This window comes from Manihot esculenta, chromosome 15, assembly GCF_001659605.2.
Source record: "Manihot esculenta cultivar AM560-2 chromosome 15, M.esculenta_v8, whole genome shotgun sequence".
NCBI lineage: Eukaryota > Viridiplantae > Streptophyta > Magnoliopsida > Malpighiales > Euphorbiaceae > Manihot > Manihot esculenta.
Window position 1 is genome coordinate 6,521,625 of NC_035175.2, and position 26,684 is coordinate 6,548,308.

The 26,684-nt window shown below is 35.6% G+C and overlaps 3 protein-coding genes and 1 pseudogene across 3 annotated transcripts; 2 read left to right on the plus strand and 2 right to left on the minus strand.

The window, feature by feature from the left end:
* Positions 1-1,451: 1,451 nt before the first annotated feature.
* Positions 1,452-3,031, minus strand: LOC110600782 (NAC domain-containing protein 72). Its single transcript, XM_021737649.2, has 3 exons — positions 2,713-3,031; positions 2,350-2,618; positions 1,452-2,263 (listed from the first exon to the last, which is right to left on the minus strand). Exons 1-3 carry the CDS (start codon positions 2,891-2,893, stop codon positions 1,673-1,675), a joined length of 1,041 nt encoding a protein of 346 aa, XP_021593341.1. The 5' UTR covers positions 2,894-3,031; the 3' UTR covers positions 1,452-1,672.
* A 5,791-nt stretch (positions 3,032-8,822) lies between these two features.
* Positions 8,823-10,147, minus strand: LOC110600897 (TIR-only protein). The gene is made up of 2 exons (XM_021737813.2): positions 9,326-10,147; positions 8,823-9,160 (listed from the first exon to the last, which is right to left on the minus strand). Exons 1-2 carry the CDS (start codon positions 9,814-9,816, stop codon positions 9,052-9,054), a joined length of 600 nt encoding a protein of 199 aa, XP_021593505.1. The 5' UTR covers positions 9,817-10,147; the 3' UTR covers positions 8,823-9,051.
* Positions 10,148-11,042: 895 nt separating this feature from the next.
* On the plus strand, positions 11,043-24,129 carry LOC110601611 (annotated as a pseudogene).
* Positions 24,130-25,253: 1,124 nt separating this feature from the next.
* LOC110601229 lies at positions 25,254-26,593 on the plus strand. The gene is made up of 3 exons (XM_021738292.2): positions 25,254-25,466; positions 25,846-26,051; positions 26,142-26,593. The coding sequence occupies exons 1-3, from the start codon at positions 25,377-25,379 to the stop codon at positions 26,398-26,400; spliced, it is 555 nt and encodes a 184-aa protein (XP_021593984.1). The 5' UTR covers positions 25,254-25,376; the 3' UTR covers positions 26,401-26,593.
* The last annotated feature ends 91 nt before the right edge of the window (positions 26,594-26,684 follow it).

Below are 26,684 nucleotides of genomic sequence, written 5' to 3' on the forward strand. Positions count from 1 at the left end.
GAAAATTTTTTTATTAACTTAGGGAACTATACACGGATAGCGTAACAGAGTCCATCACTTAGTCATGTGAAAGTTGTTGCATCACGGAAAACGCAAAGCTGATGAACCCAATAACAGCCTAAAAACAAAGCAAGCATCCATTGCATTGCATTGCCTACTAATTACATATATTAACTCAAAAATGTCATTAATATATATCAAGCTTCACGTCATATGGGTGGTATGATATCCATGCAAATTACATTAGAATCATCTCCTTCGTTGACTGCTATTGATGTTGGAAAATTCTGTGTCTTGTGGATTGCAAAGTTTATGAGGAAGGTTCGTAAACATTACGAGCTTCAAATTCTGCTGTCGGAGATCGATGGCCTTGATCCGCTTTTTGTTGTTCCACTCGAATTTTACGATGTAGCTAGTTTACGTTAATTAGTTGTCTATTCTAGTCTATTCTATTCATGCCAGTTGCTCACAACAAGGTAGTACACTTACTTTATGAATCATGTGTGTTAATCTCATTGCTTCACTGCCGTAAATTTAATTTGAAATTTCAATCATATAACAGTACATTTGAGTTTATGAATATATGCTGAGTCAGCGACTAGTTCCATTTTTATCTTTTGATTTGATTGAATTTAGATCATATATATCTAGAATAAAGCCAAGTGGATCTTATCTCGTAAATGGACAAAAAGATTCTGACACAGCCCATTGAATACATCTTCATTTTATATATTATATGAATCGTGTGAATTAATTTTCATTATAAATAATAACTTTCTTATATTGTTAGGCTCTGAATCTATTTATTTTCACGGAAAAACAGGCAAACTATTATGTGGAAAAACTCATCTGGTGTTCAATTTTATACCATAAAATTTTATTCTAATAGAGATTAATTAATCAAATTATAAAAGTAACATATGCATTGTACCTAGCCATAGCCTCTGCCCTTATTGCTTTCCTTTTTTACTTTAATTGATTTAATTATATTCATGTGATACAATGCATGTTTTCCAAATATTTCTTTCAAAATTAATATTAAAATAAATTTCACAAATTACAAATTTAATTTAATTTAATTAAACATTACCATGCTGAATAAAATTTAGTTTTAAAACAAGTTGCTAAACGAAATCCGACCTCTCCACCATTCCCTTGCCACGTTGCAATTCTCTATTACCACCACATGCGTCACTCCTACATCGCTCATTCTTTAGCTGCCATATACATAAATAAAACAAAAATAAAAATTATTGGTTTATGATCCGTCACTTTTAAATCGTACCAATTCCATACATAGCGATATAATAAATTCAGAAAATTTCAGTGTCCTAATTAATTTATACACTCCATCGATTTTAGATATTTTTTAATTTTAAATTATATATCAATATTCCCATTAACCATATATATATATATACCGTGAACAAATTTCTCAAATTCAGTTGATATAGGTTTCAAATTACTTCATTAATTTAATTTTCTGACTAAATTATTCTGTTGTAAACATATGCTCCCCGGAAAAGAAAAGGCCCCTATCAACTCCCCTCTTCCTTACATTTTTGGAATCTAAATCCAAAACATATCCCCAAAGAATGGTACATATTTACAGAAAATGCACTCTTCTTCTCTGTACAGAAAAAAAATTGGAAATGCACTCCTGCATTCTGCTCTAATTTTGTCTAAACCCGAACCCACTACCCGCTTGGGTCCAGTACCTGAATCCATACGGGTCAAGCGAGCTAGAGAAGTTCCGAGTCGATGGGTTTGCATTTTGTAGAAATAACCCAGAGTTGTCAACTCTGTGAGCTCTTGCACCGCTTTGAACCTCCTCTTCAACGGTGCTGTGGCCCAACTTCGAATCCACGTGTCCTACATGCGGCGGCAACGAAGGGACATCCAAGTCGCCGTTGTTATTCGCGTAATCCATCATCCCTCGAGTTTGAGCCTGAGGTTGCCCGCTCTGAATGATTTCTGGAACCGAGTTAAACCCGGCAAGACTCGCCCAATCAAAATTACCAAAACACATACTGTTGAAGTTGATTTTCTCTTCAGGGGGTTGCGTTGTTCTTATCGGGTTGGTGCCAGGAAAAGCAAAGAATCGGTCATCAATCTCGGGCAACGAATCCAAAACATCATCGAGGTGAGAAGAGGAGGAAGAAGAAGATCCATTGTGGCTATGTTCTTTGCTTGGAACGCTTGAGATGAACTTTTGGGAACCCGTATTCTTCTTATAAATCCGACAGAGAACCCAATCATCAAGCTGCCATCACACGAAACAAGAGTTCAATAACCCAATACTTAAAATCCATATATTACACCGGAAACATGAAGTTATTGTTTATTTACCTTAGTGCTTCCATGCTTGCGAGAGGATTCTAAAAGGCGGTACTCGTGCATGATCCAATTCGTTTTGGTCCCTTTTGGTGCCTTTCCAACGTAGAAGACTAAAGCTTTCTTGATACCAACTTTACGCCCCTCCGTGGTGATGATTTTATCGGTACCGGTGGCTTTCCAGTACCCAGATCCAGCAACACGATTGGGTCGGGACCCGTTTGGATACTTGCGGTCTCTAGGACTAAAAAAGTACCATTCTTTCTCACCGAAAATTGCCTTGCCTATAAGAAGTAAGAACAGACAAAAACCTTAATAATCAAATAATCATTGAATATATTAATCTTGATCAAAATTATTGCCGGATGGAAATCTTACTTGGTAAGACCCATGGATCAAACTTGTACAAATCAATTTCAGCAATGATTTGCAGAGAGAATTGATGACCAGCAACTTTCCGACACAAGTACTGCACTAGAAGCTCCTCATCGGTTGGGTAGAACCGAAAACCCGGTGGTAAGGTCAATTGAGCGAGCGGGTCAGTCTCTTGTACTCCCATTTTGATTGCCGCAATTGGTGAAGCTGGAGGTACAGGAAAACAAGAAAAATATTTGTTTGGACGAGAGAAAATGGAGGTAGAATTTTCTATAATTCTATCTGCTTTTTTTTTTTAATATGTTATTATTTTTCTTCTTGGAGTTACGGCATGGGAGATGCTTATATAGGAGGCAGTAACAGAGATAAGCAGGGCAGTCCTTGTCTTACTGTTGGAGTAAAAGGAGCCCACTTGATACTTATCACAGTTTGAAGGAGCCACGTGCCTCCATCATGCAGCAGCCCTTATCCAAGAGGGACTAGAGTTAGGGAGAGGGAGCTCTGCTCCGTCTCTCTTCGGTGCATGAACCATCGTGAAAAGGACGCTACACTGAGTCATCCGTGTATGGACACGTGTCAAAATTTTCTATAAATCCAAAAGAGGATGTACCCATTTTGCCTGACCCGTAACGCAGAAAAAAAGAGAAAATGTTTTAATTTTAATTGGTAAATAATTTCCACGTGAAGACACGTGGATTCTTACTCTGGCAAAGTTAGGCCGGGACTTTTTGCCAAGGAGAATACCGCGAAAGGGCCAAAAAAAAAAAGAGAGAGAGAGAAAAAAATAAAAAAAAGTAGATTCTATTGGTGCTTGAAAATTTGACACGTTATCACGAGTTATTTACCTTTTTCCGGCTTTTATAATGAGAGGGATGTACTGATGGAAGATTACGAATATTCTGTTTTAACAGACATTTGTCAATAGTGGGATTGTTATTTGTATTGATTAGCCAAATGTGATATAGAGCAGTTTTTATAATTTACTCTATTAATTATTAAATATTAATATTTTAATTAAATTAAAATATTAATTTTAAAATGATTGTTGAATAGAGTTTAATATTTCTTTTACTCAAAAACCTCTATTAAACTAACTTCCCCCAATAATTTAATAAATAGGTTTCTGTTTTTTTAAAATTCAAAAAGATATTGTGTATTTCTAGACGCAAATTAATTTATATTCACTAACATAATCACATTTTCAATTTTGTCAAAAAATATTATTGATATAAAATTTAATTAGTTAGTTGATGAATTGAGTTGGGTTTTTCAAAATTAATTTTTTTAAATTGATATAAAATCAATTAGGGATTCATATGAATAAACCTTTGATATTGAATGATTGAAGTAGGTAGATTCCAATGTTATAATGAAAAGGCGGCATGATGGGTTAGGTCACAGTTTGGGAATGGGCACATAGCTGTGACCATATTCTTCTTTACTTTTATTTTTCAGATTTTAGTGGACGTGGAATAGTTTCTTTTTTTTTTTTTTTTTTTTGCGTGTCTTTATGTTATATAATTATTATCATATTTACTATTCATACAAATTTTCACTGAAATTATTCATGCATTTTAGTTTATTATATAATTTTGCTTCTACATTAAATTTTTAATTCGTATTAACAAAAAATACTTTACTTTCATTTTTAAATAAATTAATTCAAAATATATGAAGAGATGAGAGTGCAGATGAAATTCAATATAATGAAGAAGTAATTTATTAATAATTATTAGAATAAAGGAGAAACATGGCATTTGTTGGATCGAAAATGTATGTGTCCATTATTCGTACGGAATAATGGTAATTATAATTTATTCATCATAGTTTAAATAAATCTATGTATTATTTTTTATATTTTTCAAAAATCAGCTATTTAATCATTACAATCTTAAAAAAATTTATTGATTAATCTGTATATAATAGAATCCTTTCATTTCCCTCACAATGTAACTCTCATAGTTTCTTAAATTCCAACAATTTAGCTGTAGCTGCCGGCTTTCTTGCAATGCCTTGGGGTGTGAATTTCATTATTTGGCTGTGCTCCTATTGTTCCTGCTACCGGATAGTTTTATTTATTACATTAAAAACTGTAAATATGGTAATTAACACTATTGTCAAATACGGGTTTGAGTTCACGAGCCTTGTTTCTTTATATTGAAGCTTTGAGAAGGCAGAGTCTAGTTCTGTAAGCCAGTCTCTAGTTAAATGAATTGTTCTTTTTCGGAAAAAGTTAAAAAGAAAAACAATAATTGAGGACACATATAATTTTCTGCCGGCATTTGAAATTCTGGCAGTTTTAGAAAAAGTTCTGATTGAGCCTACAGTGAAGGTTGAAACTTTTAGATTGATGTTAAATGCCACGTGCAGATGAAAGTATGTTGTAGTAAGAAACAGATAAACAAACGGAGGAATGTGATTGGTAGGGAAGGTAGCAGCTGTCACGAAATTAGGACATTCGGATACCTGCCTTTTTCTTTTCCTGCTTTTGTGCTTGTGAGTCTTATAAGACAGTTTCTGGGAGTAGAATTCTACACGTGGATTTGAAATCCTGCGGTTGCTCCAAGTCTAAAGTTTTGACTTGCATTGCTTTAATGATGGCCCAAGAAATTATAATTCAAATTGGAGTTTTGATTTGGAGGCGCACTTCCCGTTGTTTTTTTTTTCTTTGTTTATTTTTCCCTTTATGTGGCTATTCAAAAGCTGAATTAATTTTGATTTAAAGGAATTTTCATTGGACTTGATGCAAATCATGACCGGTCTTTTGGAGGAAAAAAGGAAAATCAGGCCTCGTGTGCTAAAGCTAAGGTAAGAATTCAAAGTAAAATGATGAATAATCAAACCGGAAAAGTTATCTCACGGAAAACTCACAAGGAAAAAATATAGATATTTTTTGCTTAGCTTAAATAATTGACCTGGGCTGCCCTACTAGTCTAATTTCTAACGTGAATCAGACTAAAAATAAAATAAAATTTTTTTCATTTTTAAATTATTTCATTTTATATTAATAAGTTAATAGAGAAATCATTTAAATTTTAATAATTATATAAAATAAAAAATATATTAAGAAAAATATTTTTTTATTAATTTTTTAATTATATCTATTTTAAAAATATTATATTTTATTAAATATTAAGAGCTATTTTTAAAAATTAAATAGATTTATATTAGCATAGTAGTATAAAAAGAGAAGTAAATAAAAATTAAAAAAAAATAAAAATTATATGATGGAAAAAATTATTATTTTATTATCATTTAATTATTTTTTAACTACGATCTAAATAGAAAATAAAGAGCGGTAACCAATAATTAACCCTCAACCTTTAAAAATATACATATACACATCAGCGTTGTTAAAGACGAGGTGCCATTCAAGGCGACCTTTCCTCGTCTGACCCAAATGAGGTGCCTTTCAAGAGGTATTCGCCTTGCCTCGCGAGGCGCCCAGCACCAGGCGGGCGAGGCGTATCCTGGTGCCAAATCTTTTTTTTTTTTTTTTTTTTTTTAATTTTAAAGGATTAAAATCCAAAACTCTTAAATGTCGACCTTATTCTGCCTTCTCCAACAGCAATCAACCGACAGCTGCCATCTTCCGACACAGTGACCAATACATATGTGTCTCTCCTCTCCTCTCCTCTTTCTTCTTTTTTCTCCTTCTTCTCTTGATCTCCTTCTTCTTCTACCACTTCAAGCTTTCCTTCGCTCCGCTAGCTCCCCTTCTCAATTCCATATCTCAATTATAGGCTTCAATATTGTAGAATTCATTTATGATTTAATATTGCATAAATTAATTATAGTGAGTGTTGTTAATTTATGATTTATTATTCGTTAATTTATGATTTATTTATGAAAATATTTATTTATAAATTAGATAACTTTCATCTTGATGATATTGGTTATGAGTAGTGATTGGAAAATGAAAAATAGTTTTTATTTTTTTAGTTTAGATTTTGGAGTTTGATTTTTTGATTTTATATTTTTGGTATTTATTATTACATTACATTCAATTTATTTATTGACATATTTATTAATACTTTATTTTATATTTAAAATCTTTATGAGTATTGAATAATAAATTAAACTAATAGTTATATATAATAGTGTCATTCATTTCAAAAAAAAAATTTAATAGTGTTATTTTATATTTTATTAATAATACTTTTATTATATATTATTATTTATATTATTTTGAATATTAATATGTATATATTACATTTATATGTATATATTTAAAATATATAAAAAATTTAATTTCTATCCTTTTTTAAAAAGACATTGCCTCGCCAATAAAAGAATTTGTCACTTTAGTATCACCCCTAGTCTCGATAAGACTGATACACATCTTCCACACAAATTATTTTCATACTACACCGTTTTGTTTCTTAACATAGAAAATTAAATGTAATCATTGTATTATTATGATCTACTTTTTGTTTTCATAATTAGTCGAACGATTGTAATTTTTTACATTTTGATGGTTACTTCTCGGTTAATAGACAAAAATTGGGATGAGACATTTCGTTAATGTGAAAAAGTTATATGTCTGTTTTTGTAATTGATTTTTTTAAAATTTTATTAATTCGATTGTTTCGAAAGGTAATGTTCAATAGAGATTTATTAGTTATTATAGATTTTCGGAATTGCAATTACGATGTCAGTTTTGGAATCTTATTCGAGTTTTATCTCGTAGAAACTCTATTTTGGAGTTTTGTTCGGGAAACTTTAATGATTTATACTCGAGATATGAGAAAGAGGAGGAGAATGTTTACTAAATTATCTTATATAGGGGTTTAGACAAATACATGAAAAGTAATTTTATCAAATTATCCTATACAAGTGTTTGATTTTAAATAATTATAAATCTTTATTAGACTCTAGAATAAATATTTTTGTTAGATGGATTCGTCGTAATGCTACTTTAACTGTTCGTACTTTAGTTAAAAAATTTATTAGGCATAATCGTCTCTCTGTTTGAGATGATATTTCTCTGTATGTGATGAAATTTTATTAATATAATAAATAATTTTACTTTAAAAAATAATTAGTCTAACGAATGTTTAAATTATATATTTAGTGGTAGAGAATTCATGCGGTATCAATTAACGCATTGGGCTTAAATACATGCCTCTAATGAATTAATTAATAAGCTAGTTAAGCAGCTTTCAAGTGCACCTAATTATTGCAAAATGGAAATATCTTTGGAGGTGTGCAATTAAACCTTTTTTTTTTTTTTGAAATGGGTGTGCAATTAAACTTAAAATCATTATTTTGTGTTTAATAAAATAACAATTTAAATTTGGTTTAAGCTTTTGAAAGCGTATAACATTTGGCAAACATGATGAAAATGCCTCCTAAATAAATAACATTGAGTGTCTTTTCAGTGGTCTATCTCATTACTTTAAGATTTAATTATCGGAAATTCAAGCCCCACCATTTTGCAAATAATATTTTAATAATTGCTCCGATTTGCCAGTAAAAGCAGAATACTATAACATTTACAACCTTCAGTGGTGAACCAGAAGGGAGGGAAGGGGCAGGGAAAATTACAGGCAAATGGTAAAAAAAAAAAAATAGAAAAAATAGGAAAAACCCTAGAGGAATTGAAAAAGAAAAGAAAATTATCCCTCTAATAAGTTTTTAGAGAGGGAGGATTACTAATTGGGAGGTTAATTGATTGTGGCAGCTCATTTACAGTCATTTAGGGCTTCAGCCCATTTCTGTTTATTTGGGCCTAGCATCTCATAGGGCTCAGATTGCAAGGGACAGCACAGCCATTCAAAAATCAAAGCTGTTACTCCATCTTGTCTTCAACCTCTGCATTCAATTATCAGTTTCTCTCTATATCTATTCTCTTTTAAAATAAAAACAGAGAAAATGGAAAAGACAATTAAAAATAAAATATTTTAAACAATTAATTAAGAAGGCCCAGTGAACTGGCCTTGCAAAACAGGAAGCTTCTATTCTTTGGACTTGATCCAAGTATAAAGCCCAATTTTAAGATTTGAATAACAATATCTTGGTGAAACAGAATGGAAGCAGCCTAGATAGCATAAAATAATAATTCAGTTCAACGTGAAATTTTATTTTACTGCAAAATAGAAAATGGGAGAAAAAGTAAATTACTGATACCTCCGTTATTGAAGTATCTACATATTACAGTGTGACCCTCGTAGTCGTACACCATGGATATGGTTTTATTACAAAGCATAATTAGCTGTAAGCAAGTGAATAAACAAATAAATAAATAAATAAACGAATTGATCGTTTTACAATTTATTAACAGGAATTCAACAAATAATTGGAACCACATGATGAAGGCTTTGGATTAGTATGTTAAATGTACTATGCAGGCATCGGAATCTTTCGGCGACTCATTTGCTTTTCATTCTCCATCTCAATTAAGCTTCTGATGACAATATCCGATGCGTTTGTTACCACCTCCGACCAGTTCCTGTCAAGTAAAACAAGAATAATCTAGCTTATGATGTGTAGATGTTTCTTTATTTATATTATATATATTTTTCTATATCATGCATCAACTTGTACAATATTAAAATGCCATATGTTGTGTAACCAAGAGCAAAGAAACAAAGAATCTACAGCAGAATGGCGTTACCCTTTTAGAGAGTCGAACGTGAGCCCTACGGTGTACTTTGTCTCTTCGAGAGCCCAATTAAACCTCTGCATTTCCTTTGCTGAGCAGAGTCCTTTGTCCACAATGCGAAGTTGCGATGGTTTGATGTCACAGAAGATGGGAATCACCTTCTTCTTGGACTCCATTATAAGAGCTAGCTCATGAAGGCAGAAGTATGAATCGCAATAACGAGGAGACAGCACAGCTACCCCTATCTTACATTGCCTAATTGCTGTATTGATATTCTCAAACAACTTATCACCTGGTTTCATGTTCTTGTTGTCCAAGAAAGGACGTAGGGCTAACCGGGAAAGGTGATCGTAGAGCAACGTGGCTACGGTTCGTTTGGTGTCAATGCCTCTATGGTTAATGAACACATCACAAGGTTTAATAACACGATTCATCGTCATCTGAGTTTGGGAGGCTCGGGTGAGAAATTGACGCTGGAATTTAACGACGGATGAGCGATGCATGGTTTCCTACAAAAAACAGAAGCAGAAAAAGCTCTTTCAATCTGGTACGTGCGGTTGGCTGTTTTGTTTGGTATTGTGAAGTGAAATATTATGGTTTGAGAATGAAGCTGGGGCAGTTATGGCTTATATAGGAGGAATGATGTCCTGACTCTTGAATAGGTTTCACGACAAGGAATATGCTCACGTTTACTGCTTCAGTTGAATTTGAAGGAAGAAATATAATTGATGTGAAAAGGTTGAAGTTGAAGCATTAGCAAGTAGTTTAATTTCCCGTGTTCTCGTTTTCGACAGTTTTGATATTTAAGAACAAAAGCCTTGACCACCACCTTATGTGCTTCGAGCTTTGAAAACTTCGACCCCTTCAAATACGTTGCCACCCCCAACTTCGACCCCACCCAAGCACAAATAGCACTAATTCAAAAAAAAAAAAAAAGGGTTTGTTCTAATATATATTTTCATTGTTATTGTACAAAATTAACTAAGTTTCAGTGTCCATATATGCTACCATGGGTGAGAAATTAATTAATAAACAGTTTTCAGGAATAAATGTTTTATTATAATATAGTAATTTAGAGAGGAATAAATGTCAATTATAAAAAGAAAGATGTACGTAGGGTGATGGTTTATTAGGGTACTTGTGTGCTGAATTTTATTTTTCAAAGAAAAATAGCTGCATGTGAATACGTATATTTTCCATATAATTACATGGCAAGTTGTGAAGTTAAATATTTGTATACATCTTTTGGGGGTTTCTTTGACTCTTTGAAAATTCTTTCTTTTGATGAGTAAAACTTCCTTGCGTTGCACTACGCTAAAATATTACACACGATTATTCAACATTCCATCACTAAACGTTGAGAAGTCAATACATGGAATATTTAATATTCTTCTTCTTATAATAATATATAAGCTTTTAAATATGTTTTCTTTTTTAAGGATAATGAATTTCAAGGTTTAATTTTTAAAGGCGACTATTAGTCGCAGACTAAAAAATATTAAGGCCTTTTTTTTTTCGGAAAAAAAAATCCAATTGAGGCCCAGACAGGAAAGTACGCCACTGTAGGAAAAGTGGGCTGGAATTTGCTTGTCCAAGAAGGGAAAAAACTTAAAAAAAAAAAACTTTTACTTAGGCCCTTCCCTTCAAATTTTGCTTGTTAAGATAACTGTGAATGCTATCCACATTTCACATGAATTAATCTTATAACTGTGTATTTTCTTTTATTATTGCTTACAAATCTGCAAATTATTGATATATTTCCACTATTTGAAAGGTAAGGAACTGAGCAGAACAGAACAGAACAGAGAAACAGAGAGTGAGAGAGTTATCATTTCTTTGCCAAATCCTCACTTCACTTCACTTCACTACTGCTCACAGTGAGAACTAAGCCAAGCAAAACCCAAGAACAAGTCTTTACTAGTTTACTATTTCTGTATATTACTACAAAAGATACCCACTTCTCAACTAACCTCTTTTCACTCTCTGTTTCCGTTGAGAACCCACCTTAGATTCATTCTTCCTTCTCCTCCACCACCGCTACCACCCTCCAAATTTCTTTGGCAGTGTCTGTTTCTTTCTCAAAGATTCCAACGATAAAAGACTATTTAAATTTAATAGCATAACAGCAACAAGTGTAAAACAATAAAACGTGATGCTTTGAAAACTGTTTCTGAAACGACAACTCTTCTCTCTGTTTATCTGTTACTTTTATCCATGGACCCAAGAACGATTCTTGAACAAGCCATGTTCCAGCTCACTCCCACCAGAACCAGGTATATGCATCCCGCATTTACATGCACACTTGCAATTTGTTGTGTTTGATTCTTGTGATTGATATGCGCTTTCTTCTTTTTTATTTAAATAATTGATGAAGATGTGATCTGGTATTTTTGCTGGCGGTGTGAGTGAGAAACTGGCATCTGGGTTAGTAGAACCGTTCATTTTGCATTTAAAAACCACTAAAGATCAGATATCCAGGGGGGGGTGGGGGGGTTACTCAAATCTCTTTTGGTCCTCTCCCTGCAAATGCTCACTGGATTACTAAGGCCACTCTCCCGAGGTAACCCTTTTCAAGCATTCCTTTTTCTCTTCTGTATTTTTGCTTTCTTAATGACCATTTCTCTGTCGCATGCTCTACTGCTGCGGTGAACAAAATGGGAAGTTCTTGAATTTCAACAAGTATAATTTGCAATTCTTTTCCTCTTCATTTTGTTTAATTTGACTTAGATGAAAATTCAAATTTTTGTTTTTTTAAAAAAAGCACCAACAAAATGGAGTAGCTTGCGAGTTACAGGCTATTTGGCGTAGGGACAATGAACTTCTCTTTTCCCTTTTAATCAATTAAAACATTTGATGGTTGGTTGTCTAATAATTGAAGTACTGGATTAGTCAAATTAAGTCAAATACAGTATTTTCTTTGCCATTACCAGTCAGAATCATTGTTCTGAAATTAGCCCAAATGGGAAATATTTTGCAATAATTGGATAAGTTTAGACTAATACATTCCGTCCTGTGGCTTTAAATTTCACTGAAATACTTTCAGTGTTGAACTGGAATTCAAAGGTTTAGCTGTTAGTTATTTGATCTGAATTTATTTTCTCTTTCAATTTTTCAAATACTTAATTGACTAAAATGGCTATTGCACTAATGCATAAATGAAGGGGAAAAATAAATGGGAAATTCGGATTGGGATCCTCAGTTGCCCAATAACTGAAGTAATCATCGCCTTACACCTGGTTAATCTGTAGATTTATCATTTTGAATTTGGGATCTCAGCACTGTTTTTTTCATGATAGGTTTGTGAGGTTTGTTAGCACACCAGAAATTCTAGAGAGATTTGTGACAATAGTGACAGAGTTAGAGCAGACTAAGAGTTCAGATCAATCAAATGAGCTGCTGAATGCAGATGCAGAAGGTATGCTTGGGGTAAAAATCTGCATTGTTTATGAATAGTATCTGTTACCTTCATTTCACAGCAGCTCATTTTGGCTGTAGATTTTAAGTACTAGGAAATTGCAGACTAAAATTCTGTCATGTTTAGTGATCACTTTTTATTGACTGGAAAACAGGATTTGGTGGAAATTATGAGAAGTCCAGTGCCTCATCTAAGGCATGTCATTAGTTGAAATATCTCACAAGGTATTGTTTGTCTTGGAATGTTTCCTTCAGTCCTCACATCACAATGTTTTACCTGGTTTTCGATGCCTCATTTTAGTCTAAAGGAGACGATGATGGGTCCAGTGATGCTGCACAAGAAAACAATTCCAAGTAAGTTTTGCAACTGGCATATTTGGTGATTCAATGAGAATACATTTGAGCTATCATGCATTGAGTGTTCAGTTTTGGTTGATTAACAGGGGTTTCAACGTGCTTTGGAAACTAGGAAATCTGTGCTTCGCTAAGAACAAGCAATGGCATATGCTCGTGCTTTGGTTACTGGATTTGAACTAGATTGCTTAAATGATCTTGTCTCCTCCGCTGATGTTTTTGGAGCTTTACGCATAACATATAAAAGGATACCAATGATCATTCTGTTGCACTACAAGTACCTTCTGGTGGTATTAATGGTAGCAGTAGCATTTTAAATCTATGTTTGATTTACTCAGGGAAGCATGCCTAAATTTTGTGGAATTATGCAAGAAAACGAACCAAGATTGGGTTTGGATGGATGAAATTGCAGCTATGCAGGCATCTAGAATGGAATTACCTTATATCAGAACTTCTGGAATAGTGCTTGCTAGTGAGGAAAGTTATCTTAGCCAATTCAGTGGTCTTTCTGGAGGGAAACAGAACGGCTCAATAGATGCGTCAGTATCTGACTCAAGTCTTGGAAGTTTGGATGTAAACCAGGGTATGGTAGTGTTTGTTATTTTATATTCCCTTTTGTCTCAATATATTTGACTTGTTAGCAATGGTGCAAAGCAGCCCTAATGAAACTTGTCTCAGATTTTGCCTCCTTACAGTTGCATTATTTCCTAGAAGTGTATTTAACCTTGATATTATTCAAGTTATCATTGTTTGATGCAGTTAAATTAATATAAGTACATTAAAACAATACCATAGATCACTCTTTTTTTCTGCAAAAATCATTTGTGATACAATTGAATGCCATGTAGCAATTTGGTGGTGATTCCTGTTTTGTTTTCTAGTGCAATCCTAATTGGCCAATTTTGAAAATGATGAACTATTTTTCAGAAAGTGTTGTGCCGATATCAACGCCGGTGCAATCAACAGATGGAAAAGCACATATGCCCATGACATGGCCAGCCCATCTCCCTCAATACATGCACAATTTTCAAGGACCTACATTTCCACAAATTTCCCCATATCAAGGCTACCTTTTTCCTGGTATGCAAGCCCCCCCCCCCCCCTTCCATATTTTCCAGGGAATATGCAATGGCCTCCAAAAGTGGATGATTCTGCCTTTGGGCATGACTGGGAACCAGATGGAGGTAAAAAGCATAAATCATCCTCCTGGAATAAGAATTCTTCACATGGAAAAGGACTGGAAGCTTCATACCATGTTGATACCACTGAACCTAGTGATTCAAGCTCAGAGACAGGATCAGATCACAATTTGCATAATGGCGAAAAGCAGTCTTCAGTTGAGCAGGTACAAAGGAAGAAGTGATCAAGCATAATTTAGCCACATTTTTATCATAATTATTATTGCTTATTTACACATTTTTTAGTTTAATTTATGGTTTTTATCTTGTTTTTACAGAAAAGGAAGAAATTGGAGAATTGGAGAAAAAGTGCAGAAAATTTACAAAAAGGTGATCTGCCCAGTGATTTGCCCAAAAATCTGCTCCAATCACTGCTCTGATCAAGCTAAGGCAGAAACCCGGAGGCAACAGATAGCAGTGATATGGGCAGTGATTTGCCCAAGAAACTCGAAGATCACTGGTCAAATCACTCGCAGAGACACAGAGGACTGACTCACAGAGAAGCGATCTGGTCAGTGATTTGCCCAATCACTTGAAGAAACTGGTCAAAGCACCGGGCAAATCACTTTGACAGCAGAAAATTGCAGCAGAGCGGGAAAATTGGCAGCAAACAGAAATCCGAATTTTCAGAAGTCCAAATCCAATCCAATCACTTCCAACACTAATCCAAGAGCCACGAAAGAACTTCTCATCCAAGGAAATCCAATTGCAATCAAATTCAACATCAAAAGAGGAGTCCAACACCAAATCAAAAAGGGATTTCAAAACCCTAGATGAGAGAATTCTTCAGCTATAAAAGGAGGACTTCCAAACCAGAAAATCATCTTCTGATCATCTCTCAGCTTCAGAAACTCTCCAGAAACACAGCAATCTCTTCTTTCTTCTTTTCTTTTGTGATTTTGTCCACCATGAGTGGCTAAACACTTTCTTTTCTAGTTGAAGTTGGAAAATTCAGATTTGTGATGAATTGGGAGATTTAAATCTCCATTGTTAAACTTCTATTTATTTTCAATATTTATGCAATTTGATCTTTCTATAATTGTTGCTTTGCTTTTAGAATCAATTTAGGCCTATTGCTTTTAATTGCTTGAGTAACAATTGTTTGAATAGTTTAGGTCCGTAATTGCTTAGATTATTTAACACACATTTAATCAAATTGCATAATCTAAACTTGACCACGCGGTTGGCAAGGATAGAATTGGGTTTCTCTAAGTCTTAATGCAGTCAACAGTTGTTCGATGCTATAATGCCCCAAGGACGTTCCTTGGCAACTTGTTGATTAGTGTTTGATTAGCGAACGTTTCCTAATCAAACTAGAACTAAGGAGGAATTTGGATTGTGAGAAGCGTCTTCCACATCCTAAACTAATTTATTGAGATAAATAGGAGTATTAAAGAATCAATGATCAATTCTAAACAATCTGAAAAAGATCCATACTTCAACTAGAAGCTTTTCTCTTATTGATTTACTCATCTTTAAATTATTGCTTTCTTCTATTTAGTATTAATTCATCAAATCAAACCCCCCTCTTTTAATTATTTGTCATTTATTTATCTTGGTCATTATTAGGAAAGCCTTTAGTGTCAATTCCCTGTGGTTCGACCCTATTGCCACTATCTACAAGTTTATTGTTGATTGTTTAATAGGTTTATTTTTGACGGCTTCGACAACCGCTTATCAAAAATTGGCGCCGTTGCCGGGGAGTTGATTTAAACTAACGTATTTTCCTTTTATGACCAGGACTGATCGTAAAGAAGCTCTTCTTTACGATCCATAAATTGAACGCACTGCCAAGACCTTACAAGCATGGCTACGGTAAGTATGTCTTTTCTCTCTTCTCAAATTTCTGAACTAACCTCTATGGTGAGAAATTATGGTATAGGTCAAGCCCAACAACTTCAACAAGCACATACAGGATTCTATGGACAGCCAAGACATAATCCCTACCTTGACACATACAATACAAGTTGGGGAGACAATATGAGCTATGGCTATTCAAGGACAGACCACTACCATGACTACCAAAGCGATCTGCAATACAACCCATGTTGGGGGGACAATCCGAATTATGGCTATGCAAGGGCTGACTACTACCAAAACTATCAAGCCCAAGCAACACCTCAAAACTCCAATATGGAACTTGAAGAGATGGTGAGGAAATTGGAAATTTCTGGGAAAATTCTCCAACAGCAAGTGGATCAAGCGGTCAACTCAGTGGACGCATACATATTAAGAAGAGAGGAAGAGCTTCAAGATCTATGGGACGATGATGAAGAAACAGACCGAGCTGTAGAGTCTGCTGCACAAATCACCACTACACTTGTTGCTGAACCAGCTGAATCAGAAATATACACTGCAGAAACAGCACCTGCTGTCCAAAAATCAGCAACCTCAGAAATTGCCCCAACTGAACCAGCAGATTTTTCTGCACCTGCAGATTTTGTTGCTGCACCAGCAAATTCATCCACTGCCACGCCTGCCACTGCTGAAGCTTCCACAATTACACCAGCAATTGCTGAACCGGCTGTCCAAAAATCAACAAGTATTGAATCAGCCACTGTTACATCCCCTGCTGCTGTCCATAAATCAGCAACTGCTGGAAGTGCCCCGACTGAACCAAAATCTGCTGAAATTTCTGAAACAGACCAGCCCCCTGGAGAATCCAGCACAACCAGATTGCTAGCACAGGAAAGTTGTTGTTTACCCTCCCAAACTGAGATAAATCCAAGGCAAAATGTTAGTGCCATCACATTGAGGAGTGGAAAGGAATTGCAAGACAATAGGGCTGAAAAATTGCAAAAACAGACCATTGAAGAAAATCTACCAGAAAGTGATCAGGGCAGTGATTTGACCAATTCACTCGGAGGAACTGACCCGATCGCTGGGCAAACTAAGCTGTCCAGCAGTGATTTGCCCAATTCACCAGAGAAGGCAGAAAGTAATTTGCCCAAATCAACAGACCAGGCAGAATCAAGTCAAAGGCAGAAACAGCAACCTATGGAGAAATTCAAGGTACCTCCTCCTTTCCCAAAGAGATTTGCAAGGTCCCAAAAGGAGAAAGAAGAAAAAGAGATATTGGAGACACTTCGCAAGGTAGAAATCAACATACCCCTACTTGATGCTGTGAAGCAAATTCCAAGGTATGCTAAATTTCTCAAAGAGCTATGCACCAATAGGAGGAAACTTGCTGAACATAAAAAGGTAAGTGTGGGGGAGTGTGTCTCAGCTGTCATTCAAAGGAAACTTCCCACCAAATGCAAGGATAGAGGAATGTTTGCCATTTCATGCAAGATAGGCAATGTGGGAATAAAGAAAGCCATGTGTGACCTTGGAGCTTCAATTAATGTTATGCCCCTTTCTATTTTTAACTTGTTAAATGCAGGTACACTCAAGGGCACCAACATTGTGATCCAATTGGCTGACCGATCCATTGTCTACCCCAAGGGAGTGCTTGAAGATGTGTTGGTGCAAGTGGACCAACTAGTCTTCCCAGCTGATTTTTATGTGATTGACATGGAGGAGGACAAGGGCAACATCACCTCTGATATCTTACTTGGGAGACCATTCTTGAGCACAGCAAGAACAAAAATTGATGTGCATGATGGCACATTGACCATGGAGTTTGAAGGGGAAATTATAAAATTTAATGTTTATGATGCCATGAAATTCCCCAATGATGTTTCTCCTGTTTATGGCCTTGATATAATTGATGATTTAAGTCAAGAAATTTTTTATTTTGATCAAGAAAACTTACTCTATGAAGGTCTTTGCAGGAGAGAAGAAGTGGACAGCAACATCACTGAAACAAAGAAAACAGCAGACTGCTGTAACTTGCTGGAAGTGAGTGATTTGCCCAGTGATTTGCCCAGAATACCAGAAAATCTGCTCAAATCACAGCTCAAATCAGACAGTAAGCAGACAAAAAACCAGCAGACAGAGAATGCACCAGATCTGAAACCCTTGCCTAGCCACCTCAAATATGCCTACTTGGGAGCTGGAAATTCACTTCCAGTAATTATTTCTAACCAGCTCAGCCAAGAAGAAGAAGAAAAGCTCCTTGATGTGTTGAGGAAGCACAAGAAAGCAACTGGGTGGACTTTGGAGGACATAAAAGGCACCTCAAGACCATTCGGTGGAGGCTCAAGACAGGATGCAGCACATGGAAAGCATGTTGCACCTGCTGGTGGACCATTTTCTGCCCCAGCACCATGACAGATAGCGATTTGCCCAGTGATTTGCCCAGTGCTTGCCCAAGTCACTGGTCAAATCACCCCCAGGCCAGGAAATATCTTTCCCTTTCCTTTTTAATTCTTTATATATATATGCTTACACATTGAGGACAATGTCTAGAATAGGTGTGGGGGTATTTGGAGAACATTTTGCACAGATTTCACCATATTTAGGTTTCTTTTACATTCTTTTTGTTTCTTTTTGCATTATTCTTACCCCTTTTTGCACACACCAGAAATTTTTTTCACACTCCTAGCACACACACACAGAATTTTGTAGCTAATTGCTCTACTCAACATAGATAACAAGGTTGAAAGAGTGCCCTTATCTCATGACCCCATTGATTTGCCACCCTTTAAGCCTAAATTGAATCATTCACAGTATGTTACCTTCACTTAGGGAGTTTTTCTCTTGAATTGAATCCTTAAATGTGCTAAGGTCAAGGGAAATAAAAATACAAATACATGCAAATACAAAGCTAGTGTAACTCCCTATGAGCTGATTTGCCCAAATTATCATGAAAAACCAGCACAAAGCACAAATCACAAACTTGTTCCAATGGTCTAAGACTATGAACTGAGCCTAATAGCCACTTGGAGAAGTAACTGACTGAGTAACCGGGGGTGTATCACCCATGTACACAATCGCGTAAAAAGGTCAGTAACTTTTTCAAGCAAATAAGTTTCGATGGTCTAGACTATGAACAGAGCTAGTAGCCACTTGAACAAGTGACTAACTGAGTAACCGGGGGTGTATCACCCATGTACACAATCGCGTAAAAAGGTTAGTGACTTTTTCAGGCAAGGATAAGAATAAGTGCTGCTGAAAATAAAAACAAAAATAAAAAGAAATAGAGAAGAGAAAAGGGGCAAGTCACTCCTAGGGGTTGCATTAAAACTAACATAAAGGATTAAGCATAATTGATTCAAAAACCTTTCTCTTGACCATGGTAGGTGAAAGGAAACAAGGAAAGGAGAGGATGACCTTAGTGCATGTACTCTATACTGTGATAATTCAAATTAGGAGTCTAGGGGGGGTTGATTAAGTGGTACTTAGGCTCTAAGGAAAAAGGGGGCTTGATTGGCTAAGATATTTGTTGCTTGAGGACAAGCAAAAAGCTAGGTGTGGGGGTATTTGATCAAGCATAATTTAGCCACATTTTTATCATAATTATTATTGCTTATTTACACATTTTTTAGTTTAATTTATGGTTTTTATCTTGTTTTTACAGAAAAGGAAGAAATTGGAGAATTGGAGAAAAAGTGCAGAAAATTTACAAAAAGGTGATCTGCCCAGTGATTTGCCCAAAAATCTGCTCCAATCACTGCTCTGATCAAGCTAAGGCAGAAACCCGGAGGCAACAGATAGCAGTGATATGGGCAGTGATTTGCCCAAGAAACTCGAAGATCACTGGTCAAATCACTCGCAGAGACACAGAGGACTGACTCACAGAGAAGCGATCTGGTCAGTGATTTGCCCAATCACTTGAAGAAACTGGTCAAAGCACCGGGCAAATCACTTTGACAGCAGAAAATTGCAGCAGAGCGGGAAAATTGGCAGCAAACAGAAATCCGAATTTTCAGAAGTCCAAATCCAATCCAATCACTTCCAACACTAATCCAAGAGCCACGAAAGAACTTCTCATCCAAGGAAATCCAATTGCAATCAAATTCAACATCAAAAGAGGAGTCCAACACCAAATCAAAAAGGGATTTCAAAACCCTAGATGAGAGAATTCTTCAGCTATAAAAGGAGGACTTCCAAACCAGAAAATCATCTTCTGATCATCTCTCAGCTTCAGAAACTCTCCAGAAACACAGCAATCTCTTCTTTCTTCTTTTCTTTTGTGATTTTGTCCACCATGAGTGGCTAAACACTTTCTTTTCTAGTTGAAGTTGGAAAATTCAGATTTGTGATGAATTGGGAGATTTAAATCTCCATTGTTAAACTTCTATTTATTTTCAATATTTATGCAATTTGATCTTTCTATAATTGTTGCTTTGCTTTTAGAATCAATTTAGGCCTATTGCTTTTAATTGCTTGAGTAACAATTGTTTGAATAGTTTAGGTCCGTAATTGCTTAGATTATTTAACACACATTTAATCAAATTGCATAATCTAAACTTGACCACGCGGTTGGCAAGGATAGAATTGGGTTTCTCTAAGTCTTAATGCAGTCAACAGTTGTTCGATGCTATAATGCCCCAAGGACGTTCCTTGGCAACTTGTTGATTAGTGTTTGATTAGCGAACGTTTCCTAATCAAACTAGAACTAAGGAGGAATTTGGATTGTGAGAAGCGTCTTCCACATCCTAAACTAATTTATTGAGATAAATAGGAGTATTAAAGAATCAATGATCAATTCTAAACAATCTGAAAAAGATCCATACTTCAACTAGAAGCTTTTCTCTTATTGATTTACTCATCTTTAAATTATTGCTTTCTTCTATTTAGTATTAATTCATCAAATCAAACCCCCCTCTTTTAATTATTTGTCATTTATTTATCTTGGTCATTATTAGGAAAGCCTTTAGTGTCAATTCCCTGTGGTTCGACCCTATTGCCACTATCTACAAGTTTATTGTTGATTGTTTAATAGGTTTATTTTTGACGGCTTCGACAACCGCTTATCAAGAAGCATGGGAAGAAGTCCTCAAGAAAGGTTGTCATTGGCAATATCAATTACATTACTTCTATGAGGGATGGAGGGAAGGGAAGCATGTCTGATGAGACATCTGATGAGGATGAATTCGTTGATGGAGAAGCTCTCAAGGAGCAGGTGGAGGAAGTTGTTGGTTCATTGGAAAGAAGGCATAAATCAACCTCACGTCATAATAAGAAAGCTAATCGCAGCACTATATATGGTTCAAATGACGAAGGCAAGAAGAAAGTATATGGCAATAATCCTGAGGGACAAAAAGGAAATGAACAATGGGTATGGGGTGCCTTCCAGAATCTGCTTTTGAAGGATAAGGATTTAGACTCCTTTGATAGTGATCCACATCCTTCAGAGGTTCAAGAGTACTCTACAGCTAAGAGCTCTGAGGAGGGAATTTCACTGGCATTTAACTTGCAATCTAAGAAAATATCCAAGCAAAGAGCAATTTGAGATGATTCCTTCATTGAAAATAAGATGGAAACAGGTAATGAATATGAATTTCATCTTGGAAACATTGAAGCTGGTGAAAATCTCAAGCCAGTGACAAAGAAAAGGGATGGCATATGAGGAGCTGTTGTTTTCTCACAAAACTAATGAACCAGGAAACCATCCTTGTGCTGCTGCCTCTGATCCTTCCACTGAATCTCGAATGATTATAGGTCAGAAAGAAGGAGATTGGTTCATCAGCAACCAGCTGGATAAGCCTTCAAACAAGGATGAAAATATGAATTTTAGAACATTTGGTGGTGATTATACCTCATCAATAGCTGATGATCATTTTTGCTTTGAGAAAAGAAAGAAAGATGTTCTAGTTGATGGCTCATTAATGATCCGAGCTCGACCATTTGTAGATGATCAATCTGAATCTATATTAAGACAGATATAAGCATGGCAGCAAATATAGTGGAGGCTACTCAATATGAGAATGCCATCCCAGAACATGCAAATGATAAGGCCAAAACACATGTTACCCATGAACCAGAAGACCTTTATATGGTGCTTGGGAGAGATTCCGCTGCTGAAAATGCCATGTCATCTTGGACTCATGAAATGGATTATGACAATGACCTTCTATCTGCTGAAGTGAATGGAAGACAATCTGGTGTTGAAACAGTTGCAGCGGGTGATAAGCTTCCTTCTAATGGTATGGACACCAAAGCAAACCTGGTGGAAATCCAGGAGGAAAAGTTTCTGGTAGAGAAGAAAGTTCAAGAGTTTCAGCTTTTGGAAAGAGCAAATCTGACTTAATGTCAAGGACCAAAAAACCAGCTCTTGGAAGCAGAACCAAAGTTGAGAGAAGCAAATCTGGCAAGGTATTTAGTCTTGCTTTAAGTTATTTTTTGTTGCCCAAATGAAATACAGACAAGGAATGGAAATGCTTTACACTTGTTTCTGAATCTGACAATTTTAAAGCATCTCATCTATCTGCTTCTTTGCTTTATGGAAGCTAGGGTGTAGGAAACTATGCATGTAATTACCATAGACTTTAAAATAAATTACATTATGATGCATGCAGCAGTGGGCACAAGCAGGATGAAATCATTAACCATATTTCCTTTATTTTAAAAATTTCATCTTGTTTTAGTTCATCTTCATTGTCTTGTCTACTTAGGAAGAAGAGAACAGAAAGAGAATGGAGGAGCTAATGATTCAACGCCAGAAGAGAATTGCTGAAAGGAGTGCTGCTGGTAATAGTCCTGCTACTTCCAAGATAATGCCAGTGAAGAAAACGTCTGCTTTAAATAATGAGTCCAAAACCCAACCTCCAAATCAAGAGACTAAGAAAAGAGTGTTTAGGAGTTCCACCATTGACCGCCTTGCCAATGCTCGAACAACTCCAAAGGTGGAATCTGCTCAATCAAAACCTGCCCAATCCAAAAAGGTACCCTTGAGGGCAAATGGTTTGGCACAGAAGACTGCTGGTGCTGACAAGAAATCAAGTCCAAACACCGTGAAAGCTAATGTCCCTCAAAATAAAGAAGGCAAGGTGGCCGCTCCATAGGAGTCAAAAGAGGTACCAGCAACCAGCAAGACTGATGAATTTAAAGACGTTAAGGACTTGCATAGCATTTCATCGGTCGAGAAAAATGAAGGAAATACGATTTCACAAAAAGATGCTTTAGATGATAAGGGAAAAAATGGCGATTCATCACACTTCAACTCATCTGCACCACTGGACCACTTTAAAGGTAATGATGTGGGGTTATCTATAGTAACTCCAATTCTTTCTGAAAACATTAAGAATTTTAGTGAGCATTATCAGTATAATTCTGAAATGACAAAACATCCTGTGCCAGAATCACCAAATGAGGATTTAAACCATTCTGATGAGAATACCAGAGAGAATGGTATGAGAAATGAAAATCTGCCTTCACCCCGGAAATCTGAGATACAAATGTCAACCCCACCAGCTGCTGAAATAAACCCCTACAGGAAGAAGTGGAATTGTGATGAAACATCTCCAAAAGCTGCTAAAGACTTTAGAAAGCTTCTTTTGTTCGAAAGGAAAAGCCGAACCTCTACTAATTGATATCATGCATGTTGATGATTTTAAACTAAACAAAAAAGAAGGGCAAAAAGAAGAAAAGAAAGCGAGAAAATAAAAATTGAAAAGAAAAGAGAGAGTTGAAAGCAGGTAGATAGGTCTCATACAATAAGGCCTTGTGGTTTGTTGCCAATATGAGAAGCAGCATGTTTTGTAATTTATCTAGGTTTTCGTAGCGTATAGGTTGAGAGTGTAAAGGTTTTTATTGGTATGTTCTTTTGTATCTGTTTTGATGTACACTGAAATCCTGTTCGATACTCGGCAATCTTTGCTGAACTTCCTGTTCGTTTGTATCCCAAAATCCTGTATGTCGCTTGTTACTAAGCATGCAATTTTGTTTTTCAACTGTTAGATATTCAAGAAATGGAGGCTCGTTGTTAACTGTCTAAAGTTAAGGACTATTGCTCTTGCCTTTTGCTGTAGACTGTAGTTGCTTTTTCCTCTGAAGTTGTTCCATTGTCTTTAAGCGACTTTTTTTCTGACATATTGCAGCCAGTCGATCTTGAATAGCAATTGAATGATTATTTTGTGCTTAAAACGCTCATCTCTGATTTACTATATTATCTGATAGAATTATTAAATTAACCATACAATTTTTAAAACACACCGACATGCGCTTGTCGATTCTATGTAAAATCTGTCTGGAAATGGGCCCTAAGGACTAAACGATTAAAAGTATTTATTTTACATGCAGAAAATATAGTTTTTGTCGTATTTATTTTACATGGCGACACGTGAGATCTAGGCCCTTACATGGCAGTAATTTATTGGTTAACATGTTGAGGAAATGGGGAAAGTACAGGCTTTAGGACATGCCGACAGCCGGCATTGAAATTCGAAGTCTATTACATTCGTCGTCGTCTTTTCCTTTCTGTATTTTTACCCATCCCTCAAAAAATAACCTTCAATTTTCCAACCTTTGCATCCCCATTTCTTTAATTGAAATTAAAATTTTCAGGTTTTTTTCATATCTCATAAGATGCTTAATGAGTCTAAAAATATTGAGATTTCAAATGTGTTTATGAAGTTCTGATTAAATATAAATATAGTATGAGCAAATGTAGCCCAAATTAAGAAAACAGTAGTTATAAATTGAAGCTCAACGACAACTATGGTAGCAGAACCAAGGGCTCCGTTAATTTTCTGCTGCCTTTTGTTTTTCTTTTCCTCCTTTCTCAACTGCCCAAAATGTCCTGCCTTCTAACTATTTCCTCTTCAAATTCGTAATCAAGGCACACAATATGTATTTATTTTGTATCTAATTATGGCGTAGGTACTGATTCTTTGCTGTTATTAATAGTTAAATCACAAAAAAACAACCTTGCAACTAACTTACCTAACCTACCGATTCAAGCAATTGCTATGAGCAATGGTATCATACTGAATACATAATATATATGAAAAAGGTTTTTGAAGAGTTTTGAGTTGCAGGTGAAATACCCATTTTCAATCAACTGAAGTGGTGTAGTGTCTTTTTCTTTTAGCTAAAGTTTTTCTTGTTTTTTACGCTATGTTCTTTATATTTCACAGCTTCTGCCTTTGCTTCTTCTATACTTGCAGTTGCTTTGATATTTAGGCCAGAGAGAGAATTGAGACAGATAAGAGTGTGGACTCTTCTTCAAAGAAAGGAGTCAGAACAATCAAGAATAGAAAGATCTGCGAACGTAGTCAAGATTCATAGTCATGGCATCAAAACTTCTATTGGTTACAGTCTTCATATTCGATCTCATTGCCTTCGCTTTGGCTGTGGCAGCTGAGCAGAGAAGAAGCACTGTGAGTATATTCTTGGTTTCTTTAATTTCACGTTTGGCTTCCAATTAAAGAAGGTTGGGGGGGGGGGGGGGATTCTAAGAAAGGAAAGAGAAATATTTACATGTGATTTCTGCGTTTATTAACGTTTATTTGATCTTAGTGGGAGAAGAAGGAGAGAAAATCTTAAACGGCATACAAGTGTTTGATTTGCAAAAGTTTACGGATCTACTGATGAAATGAGCTTTCAGTGAAGAAAGCTGTTCTAGCTTAATTGCTTAAATTTGCAATTAGCCCATTTTAACTGTTGGTAGTGGGTGAAGTGTAGAAAATTAATCGATTACCAAGAGCTTAGTAGCTAATTCTTGATGAATTAGCAAATTAACAATATATTATTTTGCAGGCCGTAATCAAGCAGGATTCTGAAGTAAATTACAATTACTGTGTATATGACTCCGACATTGCAACTGGCTATGGTGTTGGTGCATTTTTGTTTCTCATGGCCAGCCAAGCCCTTATAATGGTGGCAAGTCAATGCTTCTGCTGTGGCAAACCCTTGAAGCCTGGAAGTTCAAGGGCCTGGGCAATTATCCTCTTTATTACCTGCTGGTATTTGTCCATGCCCCATATAAACGTTTAAAGGTTTAATTCTCGCAAAATATATATCTTCTCTTGAACCTGTGTAATTTTCTGTATCAGGGTGTTTTTCTTCATTGCTGAGGTATGCTTGTTGGCGGGTTCTGTGAGGAATGCATATCACACCAAATACAGAACAGTTTTCAGTGATAATCCTCCTGATTGCCAGACGTTGAGGAAGGGAGTTTTTGGGGCAGGGGCAGCCTTTACTTTCTTCACTGCCATAGTTTCTCAGTTCTACTATATTTTCTACTCCAAGGCCAGGGACGGCTTCCATACATATGGGGGAGAAATCGGTGTGGGTATGGGAACCTTCAAGTGAGCCTGTTTAAGGTTCTATAAACCTGTATAGATTTGTCCACTACTGCCTGCCAATAGCTGCACTTTATGTTTGCAAGCTTCAATTTAGTTTGTGCTCAAATCATCTTCATGATTTATTTCTTCCTATTCATCATGTTGTGATATTTTTTGGTTTTACTTTAACATACCAATAATAGAAGACCACTGTTTGTGTATCGATACCATGCAACGGTAGTGAAACTTATTGAACATTTAAACAAGTAACGTTCACATTCTATCTCTAATATAGATTTCACATTTTTATCG

What these genes read in the sequence shown, in the direction of transcription:
- LOC110600782 (XM_021737649.2), bottom strand. Translation starts at nt 2,893, where the DNA reads ATGGGAGTACAAGAGACTGACCCGCTCGCTCAATTGACCTTACCACCG. An exon ending in TGATCCATGGGTCTTACCAA is followed by an intron (nt 2,619 to 2,712) that starts GTAAGATTTCCA and finishes TACTTCTTATAG; the next exon opens with GCAAGGCAATTTTCGGTGAG. An exon ending in GCAAGCATGGAAGCACTAAG is followed by an intron (nt 2,264 to 2,349) that starts GTAAATAAACAA and finishes GTGTGATGGCAG; the next exon opens with CTTGATGATTGGGTTCTCTG.
- LOC110600897 (XM_021737813.2), bottom strand. Translation starts at nt 9,816, where the DNA reads ATGCATCGCTCATCCGTCGTTAAATTCCAGCGTCAATTTCTCACCCGA. An exon ending in ACGTTCGACTCTCTAAAAGG is followed by an intron (nt 9,161 to 9,325) that starts GTAACGCCATTC and finishes TTTACTTGACAG; the next exon opens with GAACTGGTCGGAGGTGGTAA.
- LOC110601229 (XM_021738292.2), top strand. Translation starts at nt 25,377, where the DNA reads ATGGCATCAAAACTTCTATTGGTTACAGTCTTCATATTCGATCTCATT. An exon ending in CTGAGCAGAGAAGAAGCACT is followed by an intron (nt 25,467 to 25,845) that starts GTGAGTATATTC and finishes ATTATTTTGCAG; the next exon opens with GCCGTAATCAAGCAGGATTC. An exon ending in ATCCTCTTTATTACCTGCTG is followed by an intron (nt 26,052 to 26,141) that starts GTATTTGTCCAT and finishes TTTCTGTATCAG; the next exon opens with GGTGTTTTTCTTCATTGCTG.